Source organism: Oreochromis niloticus, linkage group LG3 (genome assembly GCF_001858045.2).
Source record: "Oreochromis niloticus isolate F11D_XX linkage group LG3, O_niloticus_UMD_NMBU, whole genome shotgun sequence".
Lineage (NCBI taxonomy): Eukaryota > Metazoa > Chordata > Actinopteri > Cichliformes > Cichlidae > Oreochromis > Oreochromis niloticus.
Genome location: NC_031967.2, coordinates 73,457,950 through 73,468,921, shown reverse-complemented (window position 1 = coordinate 73,468,921; position 10,972 = coordinate 73,457,950). Strand labels below are relative to the sequence as shown.

The window sequence follows — 10,972 nt, the reverse complement described above, 5'->3', positions numbered from 1 at the left end:
AGACATGCAGTTAGTGGGGATAGGTTAACTGGAAACTCTAAATTGCCCATAGGTGTAAATGCAGGAGTGAATGTGAACGCGAATGGTTGTCTTTGTCTATGTGTTAGCCCTGCGACAGACTGGCGACCTGGCCAGGGTGTACCTCTCGCCCTAAGATAGCTGGGATAGGCTCCAGCCCCCCTGCGACCCTGAAAAAGGGTAAGCGGAAGCAAATGAATTGTCTAAAAGCCTCCAGCACAATATACATATGACTTTGAGTCTAATTTGAAGATCATGTGAAAGAAAGGTAATGCAGTACAGTAACAACAAGAGACTTTTAAAAAATACTGACAGTTCTCAGGTTTGGCTTCTAGTATTTTGTCTTTCTAACAATTAAATCAGTTAATCGGTTTAAATTCCATCTTTCCATTCTAATTTTGTTTACCTCATCATAAGGTTTTTGAAAAGGGGCATTGTACAGTTTCAGGGAAAAAAATAATAATTTAAATTTGCACAAACATAATGGCAGATTAAGCTGCTCCAGCTTGTGGTGGATTTTTGTTTGATATGTATAACTATGTAACTATATACACTATATATCTATGCGCACTGAACATATATATTTTAACTTTCATGTAGAGTCTTAAGCACAAGACATTTTTGCTTCACCGAGGTTTATTAAGTTGGTACTGTAACAGGGCAGTTAATGTAGGGGGAGAGTTCTCTTGAATAATTTACTTAATAATTAATTAAGTTAACGTCTTTAACGCAGCACAACCAAAACAGTAACATTGTAATAGAGATCCTGAACACATCACGATAAAATATCATACAAAATACACACACACACACACACACACACACACACACGCACACTTTGAACCCAAACTGAAGTGTTTATTATATGTTATAAGATTGTGCCACTTGCTGTATAAGATTTAATAATTAGGATTAATGTCTGACCTTTGACCGTGTCATGACCTATTGTGATAAGCCAGAGCAAGGGGTACTCAGAGTCCTGACTGGCCTTTGGCCAAGACCTTGGCCACTACCTGACCCCAGCAGCTGTGCTGGGCGTGTGGGAAAGTTACCCAGCAGCAGGGGGCGGCGATACTGGTCCCTATATTAGGGGACCAGAGGACGCCCCCAGAGCTCTTTTTCCTCCTGCTGCTGCTACCTGTCCGTCTCTGTGTTGCTCTGCTGTCTGTGCTTAAGGCTGTACAACCCGGGGTTTTGCTTTGCTTGCTTTCTGCTTTGTAATTTTCTTGCTAAATGTCTGTATGTATTTTTCCTGCTGTTCATATGATTCAGTGTATTAAACTCTGTTCCAAGAATTCTACTCTTTTACAGAGCATCTTTTTGAGTGTCTTGGTTTTAATTGGATTTGGATCTCCACATCGTTGGTGGAAGAAGGTTATCAGAATGGCTTCAAAATTTGCGACCACAAGCTGCTGGGACCATAATAGAAATGCATTGTGACAGTGAAGTGAAGGGTTTAAGAGAGTTGTTTTAAAAGCCTGGCAGTTATTGTTGAGCCATATTAGATTAGATTAGATTAGATTAGATTAGATTAGATTCTACTTTATTCAACGTTATTATAACTGACAAAGGTGTGTGTGTGTCCTTCCATGGCTATGCCTCTTCAGACTAACAACGACCCACCATCAAACCATGCTGAATGATGTCACAGGCAGCATAATGTTCTCCACAGCTTCTCAAAACCTTTTTACGTCTGTCACATGTGTTCAGGGGGAACCTTTCCAGTTCTGTTACTCTATGGCAATTTCAATTCACTTGAATCATATACAATTAAATTTCTTAATGTAATGCAAAATGGCAAAGCAGTTGTCTCAACATGCTTTATATTGTAAGGTAAAGACTCTCCAATACAGAGAAAACCCCAACAATCAGATAATGCCCCCATAAGCAAGCAAAAAACTCCCTTTTAACAGGAATAACCTCAAGCAGAACCAGGCTCAGGGAAGCGATGACCTCTGGCTCACTCAATTGGGGGTGAAGAGAGGAAGATGGGGCAAACAGTAAACGTGAATCAGGTTCCATGGTGCTGGGCAGTGAGCACAGGCCCTATTAGATGACATTGGCGCTGGGATACCTTCATAAAATCTGCTTGTGATTGTTTGGCCTGCTGGAGATCATTTTGTAGCTCTGGCACTGTTCATCATGTTCCTTCTTCCATCAAGGAGCATATGCTGGTCCTGTTGATGGGTTCAGGACCTTCTAAGGCCCTGTCCAGCTCTCCTTCTGTCTACTGGAATCTCGTCCATGCTCTTGAGACTGTGCTGCAGACACAGCAAACCTTCTGACAATGCCATCCTGAAGGAGGTGGACTATCAGTGCAACCTCTGTAGGGTCCAGGTATCTAGTGATGCTGCCAGTAGTGACACTGACCTTAGCCAATTGTAAAACAAGTACAAAATAGTCAGAGAAGGTGAGGAAGGAAAAAATGTCAGTGTGGTCCACCTGTAAAATCATTCCTGTTTGGGGGTTTGTGTTATTGTTGCACCTACCTGTTGTTAATTTCAGTAACAGCAAAGCATCTGAAACTGGTTAACAACACCTCCTTTACCAGAAGAGTATCCCACAAGTTTCACTGGCTTGAAGGTATTTAATTAAAGAGTTTTTCTTTAACACTCTGGGCAACTTTGGGCTGACTCAGCATGTAACAGAGGCCACACATAATAGAGGACACACTCTTGACCTACTGATCTCCAAGGGCCTGAGCATTCCAAAGGTTACTGTGTCTGATGTGGGCCTGTCTGATCATTACTGTGTTTTCTTTGAAAGTAAAATTTCAGCACACACAAATATATCAACAGCAGTGATCACAAAACAGTGTATATGTCACGGCCAGGCGGATCAGCTGCACGCTGATCAGCTCTCTCTCTTCCTCTCTCTCTCCTCTTCTCTCTCGCCGGGGCGGAACTCACTGTGGGTTCACGCCCTCGGCCCACGCCCTCAGGAGATGAGACACCTGGGTCTCGTTAAGGTGATCAGCACTTAAGCCAGGAGGTGACTGCTGTTCGTCGCTGGATCGTTGTCTACCACGCGTTACTGAAGCCAAGCTACAGCAAGTTAGTTAAGAGTGTTTTCCTGTGTGCGTCGTACTTAACCCTGTCTCCCTGTCTACAGAGCTCCCTGGATTTTCCCCCCCGTGTGGCAGTGTCGGAGTGTGAGCCTGTGATCGTGTGAGTGGATATTCTGAAGAACGCGTGCTTTCCCCTGGACTTCCCTGGAGACCCCTTCTCCCCTCACTCAGCTGTATATAGCACCCCCCCGCACATTCTTGTATATACACCTGGTGCATTGTAAATAAACCCTTCTTGTGAGCATCAGCACCGGAGTCCTGCGCTTGAGTCCTCCTCCAAACCGTAACAATAACGATCCAGCCATCATGGACTCAGCGGACTCAAATCCCACCCAGCAACCCGTCCTCACCCCGGAGGCAATTCTGGAACGCCACGAACACATGCTTCGGCACATAAATCAACAACTGGCTGCACTCACTCAAGTCCTAGCTCAACATCTACCGTCGGTAAGCCCACCCTCACCTCCTCCGTCTGTTTCTCCTCAGCTATCGGCTCCGAATCCATCTGCAGCCGCTCCACCTGTTCCCCCGCACCGGCTTCCACTGAACCTCCAGAGCGATCGTTACCGGCGCCGGAGCCCTTCTCGGGTGAGTTCGATAAATGTGGTGGATTTTTGACTCAGATCACGCTACAATTCCGTCAGTTACGAAGAACGTATGAGACAGATGGGGCCAAAATCGCCTTTATGGTTCAACTGTTACGTGGGCAGGCATTAAACTGGGCGCAAGCCGTTTTAAGAACAGCTCCTGAGATTTCTTATGAGGACTTTCTCGCCAAATTTAAAAGTGTTTTTGAAAGGGGCACCGGAGCGGAGGCGGCCGCCCACAGACTGTTAAATTTGAAGCAGGGGAGGTGGAGTATGGCGGAGTTTTCGGTCGAATTCTGGACCTTGGCCGAAGAGACTGGGTGGGGGCAGTCGGCATTGATAAGTACTCTCTTGAATAATGTTTGTGATGAGTTAAAGAGAGAATTGATGATGAGGGATGTTCCTAAGACCCTGTCTGATGTGATTACGCTATGTGTGAAGATAGATGAGCACCTACGGGCGCGCCGGGGAACCGGAAACTACATTTCCCAGAGGCCCCCGGGGCGCATGGAGACGACGTCAGGGGGAGGCGCGCTTAGCGGCAGTCACGCATCGGACAGCACGGAGGAAGGTGAACAGCCCATGCAACTGGGCCGCTCCAGACTGTCGCCCGAGGAGCGGTATCGTCGCTGGAGAGCCGGTGAGTGCTTTTATTGTGGCCGCAGGGGCCATATTGCCATGGCTTGTCCGGCTCGGCCAAAAGACAGCGCCCGCCAGTAGTGAGGAGTGTACGGGTGGGCGAGGTCACCTGTTCTCAGTCACCTCCTCGTCTCATGATTGCAGCTAAGCTAACGGTTCGTCTCAAGACTCATTCTCTCGACGCTCTGATCGATTCCGGGGCAGAACAGAATTTTATTGATGCCTCGCTGGCGCTCAAATTAGGTTTTATCACGGAGCCTCTGTCTCATTCACTCCAAGTCACAGCCCTTAGTGGCCAGCGTCTTCCAGACATTACTCATGTCACAGAACCGGTTTCCCTGACTCTTTCTGGCAATCATGTTGAAACCATACAGTTGTATGTCTTTAAAGCCCCGCTCACACCACTAGTCTTAGGCTATCCCTGGCTATGTCTACATAACCCTGTGATTGATTGGAGGAAGGAAAGTATTTCGGGGTGGGGGGAGGAGTGTCACATGTCCTGTTTAAAAGCCGCCACCCCCGCCATGAACCTATCACCCAGTAAAACTATTTCAGAACCGCCTGATCTGTCCTCCATACCATCTGTTTATCATGACCTGGCGCAAGTGTTTTGTAAAGATAAGGCACGCTCCCTCCCTCCTCACCGGCCGTATGATTGTGGGATTGACCTCCTCCCAGGCGCGCCACTCCCGACCAGTAGGTTGTACAGCCTGTCTCGACTGGAGCGGGAAAGCATGGAGAAATACATCAATGAGTCACTTGCCGCCGGTCTCATTCGCCCCTCGTCCTCACCTGTTGCCGCTGGTTTCTTTTTTGTCACCAAGAAAGATAAGAGTCTACGGCCCTGTATTGACTATCGCGGTCTCAACTCCATCACAGTTAAAAACAAGTATCCCCTCCCTCTGCTGAGTTCCGCGTTCGAGCTTCTCCAGGGTGCCACCATTTTCACAAAGTTGGACCTGCGCAACGCCTACCATCTGGTGAGGATTAGGGAGGGAGACGAGTGGAAGACGGCTTTCAATACTCACCTGGGCCATTTTGAATATCTTGTAATGCCTTTCGGTCTCACCAATGCTCCAGCTGTGTTTCAGGCTCTCGTGAATGATGTGCTCCGAGATTTCATCGACCATTTCGTTTTCATCTACTTGGACGACATCCTCATCTTCTCCCGCTCCGTCGCCGACCACCAACGCCATGTCAGGCAAGTCCTTCAGCGTCTCCTCGAAAACCGTCTCTTTGTTAAAGGGGAGAAGTGTGAGTTTCATGTCTCAACTGTTGCCTTCCTGGGCCACGTCATCGATCATGGTAACCTCAAAACTGATCCTGCAAAAGTTCAAGCCGTTGTTGACTGGCCGACCCCTTCCAACCGTAGACAGCTTCAAAGCTTCCTGGGGTTTGCCAACTTTTATCGTCGCTTTGTTCGCGACTACAGTAAACTTGCCCTGCCTCTGACCCGTCTTACTTCTCCCAAGGTTCCCTTCTGCTGGGATGAGCTGGCTCAACGAGCATTCGCCCATTTGAAGGACCGCTTTGCCTCGGCGCCCATTCTCGTCCAACCTGATCTCAACCTGCAGTTCATTGTGGAGGTGGACGCCTCGGACGCTGGAGTGGGGGCGGTGCTTTCCCAGCGGCAAGGAGGTAAGCTGCACCCCTGTGCCTACTTTTCACGCCGTCTCTCCTCCGCAGAGAGCAACTATGATGTGGTAGATCGAGAACTGCTAGCCATCAAGCTAGCCCTGGAGGAGTGGCGCCATTGGCTTGAGGGCGCTGCCCAGCCGTTCGTGGTCTGGACCGATCACAAGAACCTGGAGTACATTCGATCGGCAAAACGCCTCAACGCCAGGCAAGCCAGGTGGGCCCTGTTTTTTACTAGATTTCAGTTCACGATCACTTACAGACCCGGTTCCCGTAATGTCAAGTTAGACGCCCTCTCACGCCAATTCGCCGCCTCCGAAGATGCAGCTCGGGACGCTCCCATTCTACCGCCCACCTGTGTAATCGGGGCTCTGACCTGGGAGATCGAGTCAGCCATTCGAGAGGCTCAATGGACAGAACCAGACCCCGGAACGGGACCTCCAGGGTTGCTCTTCGTCCCCTCCTCTGTAAGGTCACGAGTGTTACATTGGGCTCATACGGCCAGATTCACCTGGCACCCAGGGGTCCACCGCACTATTACCTTCCTTCAACGTTTCGCCTGGTGGCCTTCCCTTGCCAAAGACGTCCGCGAGTATATTTCCGCATGCTCGACCTGCGCTCAAAACAAGAGCGTCCATCAACCACCCTCTGGCCTCCTCCAACCTCTGCCGACTCCGAGTCGTCCCTGGTCGCACATCGCTGTTGACTTCATCACTGGTCTGCCCGTCTCGTCAGGTAACACTGTCATTCTCACCATTGTGGACCGTTTCTCCAAAGCTGCTCATTTTGTCGCCCTCCCTAAGCTCCCCACCGCTCTAGAGACCGCTACTCACGGACCACGTTTTTCGCCTCCATGGAATCCCCATGGACATTGTGTCAGACAGAGGACCGCAGTTTACGTCACGTGTCTGGAAGGAGTTCTGCAGTGCCCTCGGAGCTCAGGTCAGTCTCTCCTCTGGCTTCCACCCACAGACCAATGGCCAAACGGAGCGTGCCAATCAGGAGCTCGAAGCGGCTCTCCGGTGCCTGGTATCCACTAACCAGTCAACTTGGAGCGAGCAACTGTCATGGATTGAGTATGCTCATAACAGCCTTACCTCCTCTGCCACCAGTGTGTCCCCTTTCGAGGCGTCCATGGGCTACCAACCACCACTCTTCCCAGCCGTCGAAGGTGAGCACTTTGTTCCCTCCGTCCAACAGCATCTTCGGAGGTGTCGGCGCGCCTGGAGAGCGACTCGGGCCGCCCTTCTCCACACGGTGGAACGCAATAAGCCCATGGCGGATCGCCACCGGACCCCTGCTCCCACCTACGCACCTGGACAAAAGGTTTGGCTGTCCACCAGATTCGTCCCACTCAGGTCTGAATCCAAGAAACTGTCTCCCACTTTCATTGGTCCCTTTGAAATCGACTCTGTGATTAACCCTGTCTCTATCCGTCTTAAACTGCCCCGGAATATGAAAATCCATAACACCTTTCACGTGTCACAAGTGAAGCCGTGCCTCTCTAGTCCTCTGTGCCCTCCTTCCAGGCCCCCTCCGCCCGCCCGGGTCATTGATGGCCACCCGGCTTTCTCCATTTCGCGGATCATGGATGTCCGGCGCCAGGGGCGCGGTCTGCAGTATCTCGTGAATTGGGAGGGCTACGGGATGGAGGAGCGTTCTTGGATCCCGTGGGCGGCCCTTCTGGACCATGGTATGGTGTGGGCATTCCATGCGGCTCACCCTGACAAGCCTGGGGGTTGCCGGGAGGCTCCCGTCGGGGCGGGGGGGGGGTACTGTCACGGCCAGGCGGATCAGCTGCATGCTGATCAGCTCTCTCTCTTCCTCTCTCTCTCCTCTTCTCTCTCGCCGGGGCGGAACTCACTGTGGGTTCACGCCCTCGGCCCACGCCCTCGGGAGATGAGACACCTGGGTCTCGTTAAGGTGATCAGCACTTAAGCCAGGAGGTGACTGCTGTTCATCGCTGGATCGTTGTCTACCACGCGTTACTGAAGCCAAGCTACAGCAAGTTAGTTAAGAGTGTTTTCCTGTGTGCGTCGTACTTAACCCTGTCTCCCTGTCTACAGAGCTCCCTGGATTTTCCCCCCCGTGTGGCAGTGTCGGAGTGTGAGCCTGTGATCGTGTGAGTGGATATTCTGAAGAACGCGTGCTTTCCCCTGGACTTCCCTGGAGACCCCTTCTCCCCTCACTCAGCTGTATATAGCACCCCCCCGCACATTCTTGTATATACACCTGGTGCATTGTAAATAAACCCTTCTTGTGAGCATCAGCACCGGAGTCCTGCGCTTGAGTCCTCCTCCAAACCGTAACAGTATAACTGAATACAGTAGTGAGATCTTTAACCAGGTCTTCCCATTAACACCTGACCTGTCCAGAGGTTCAGTCAATGAGCTCGTCAATAGCTTCAATGCTAAAATGTTAAATGTAATGGACACTATTGCTCCCATTAAGGTGAAGGTTATCTCTGGAAGGAAAGAGTCTCCATGGAGAAACTCCACACTGGTGAAAAATGAAAAAAGAAAGTGTAGGAAAGCTGAGTGCAGATGGAGAAAAACAAACCTCCAGGTTCATTATGACATCTATAAAGAGAAACTTCACAATTATAATTTACAACTGAGGAGTGCAACGAGGTCCTACTTCTCTGACATCATCACCAAAAACAGTCATAAAGCTCGGGTCTTATTTTCTACAGTTGACAGGCTACCAAACCCTCCTGTGTCAGTGGCAGCTGAACTTCATTCAACCATGGCCTGCACTGACTTTGCCAAATTCTTCACAGAAACAATCCAAAAAATTAGACAAGCAATTAGTACATCAACAGCAGATTCAGGATATGTACTGTGTCCACCGAAAAACTGTTTAAACACCATCAAACAGTTTCACCCTATTAACAGCAAAGACCTGGAGGACATCTTAGGTCAACTGAACTCCTCCTCTTGTTGTTTAGATGTCCTGCCAACAAGTTTTTACAAAAAGGTCTCAAAGACTTTGGAGTCAGACCTGTTGCAGATTGTCAACTTTTCTTTAATGTCAAGTGTGTTTCCAGAACCACTAAAAACTGCTGTAATTAAACCTATACTGAAAAAGGACAATCTTGACAAGACACAAATGAATAACTACAGGCCGATCTCAAATCTCCCATTTTTAAGTAAGATCATTGAAAAAGCAGTTTCTCAACAGCTCAATTACTTCTTAAAACAGAATAACTGCTATGATGCCTTCCAGTCAGGTTTTAGACAGAACCACAGCACTGAAACCGCTCTGACCAAAGTGTTTAATGACATATGTCTGAATACAGACAGTGGAAAAATGTCAGTCTTAGTTTTACTGGATCTCAGTGCAGCATTTGATACAGTTGACCACAACATATTACTCAAACGACTGGAGAACTGGGCAGGTCTTTCAGGAACTGTACTAAACTGGTTCAAAACATACTTAGAAAACAGGAAATACTTTGTATCAATAGGTAACTTCACATCTGAGCAGACAAGTATCACATGTGGAGTTCCCCAAGGTTCCATCTTGGGACCCTTTCTGTTTAACATTTACATGCTCCCACTGGCACAGATTATAAAGAACAACAAAATAAACTATCATAGCTATACAGATGACACACAAATATATATCACAATGTCACCAGGAGACCGAGGCCCTGTACAGGCTCTTGGTAAATGCATTGAGGAAATTAATGACTGGTTGTGCCACAATTTTCTCCAGCTAAACAAAAACAAAACTGAAGTAATAGTCTTTGGTGCCAAAGAAAAACAATTACAGGTCACCAGAGAACTTCAATTTATATACCTAAAAACCACAAACCAGGCAAGAAATTTGGGTGTAGTGATGGATGCAGACCTAAACTTAGAAAAACACATTAAGACAATAACAAAATCAGCTTACTATCACCTCAAGAATATATCAAGGATAAAAGATCTGATGTCTCAACAGGACCTGGAAAAACTAGTCCATGCAGTCATCTTTAGTAGGCTTGATTACTGTAACAGCATCTTTACAGGTCTACCTAAAAAATCAGTCAGACAACTACAGCTCATTCAGAACTCTGCTGCTCGAGTCCTCACTAAGACCAAAAAAGTTGACCACATCAGTCCAGCTCTGAGGTCTTTACACTGGCTGCCTGTCCGTCAGAGGATAGACTTTAAAGTTCTGATGCTGGTCTATAAAGCTCTGAATGGTTTAGGACCAAAATATATCAGTGACCTCCTGACCCAGTATGAACCTTCCAGATCCCTCAGGTCATCTGGATCTGGTTTTTTATCAGTTCCCAGAGTCAGAACCAGACACGGAGAAGCTGCGTTCAGCTTTTATGCTCCATATATCTGGAACAAACTCCCAGAAAGCCTGAGATCAGCTGAAACACTCAGTTTATTTAAATCCAGGTTGAAGACTCACCTAGTCTCAGCTGCATTTGAATAAAACACCAAATACACACTTTTAAGCTTAAATTTCAAAACTTACATTTTAACTACTGATTTTATCTACTGTTCTGATTTTATCTACTGTTTTTTTTTCATCAATTTTAAATCGTGCTTTTTAATTGTTTTTGTTTTTTAATGACTCTGTAAAGCACTTTGAATCACCTTGTTGTTGAATTGTGCTATATAAATAAACTTGCCTTGCCTTGCCTTACCTTAATTGTTTTGAGCAATATTCAAATTACAAGCATAGTATACACTCATAGGGTACACTTCTTCAACTAATTCTAATGCACGTCTAACCAGACAGTCACATGGCTCCTGGGTGCCCCGTGGGTGAGGTGTTGCATGTCCTACTGAGAGGAAGCCCGGTGGTTGAGGATGCACTGGGGAGAACACATCTCTCAGCTGGTCTGGGAACAGCTCAACATTTCCCTGATAAATTGAATGAGATGGTTGAGGAAGGGGAGATCTAAGCTTAGCTTATGCTGCTACACCCGAAACCAGTTCCTGAAGTGGATATGTGGGTGGATGGATGGATAGTCAAATGGGAGCAACACAGTTCATTTAGGCATGTCGAGCCCATTTGAGCCCAG

General features: G+C 47.8%; 1 protein-coding gene across 1 annotated transcript; it reads left to right on the top strand.

Annotated features, from left to right (window-relative positions):
* Positions 1 to 4,417: 4,417 nt before the first annotated feature.
* lrfn4b (leucine rich repeat and fibronectin type III domain containing 4b) lies at positions 4,418 to 7,754 on the top strand. The gene is given in 3 exon segments (XM_019354349.2): positions 4,418 to 6,772; positions 6,774 to 7,639; positions 7,696 to 7,754. Coding segments are annotated over 3 exon segments (3,252 nt in total). The 5' UTR covers positions 4,418 to 4,445.
* Positions 7,755 to 10,972: the final 3,218 nt, after the last annotated feature.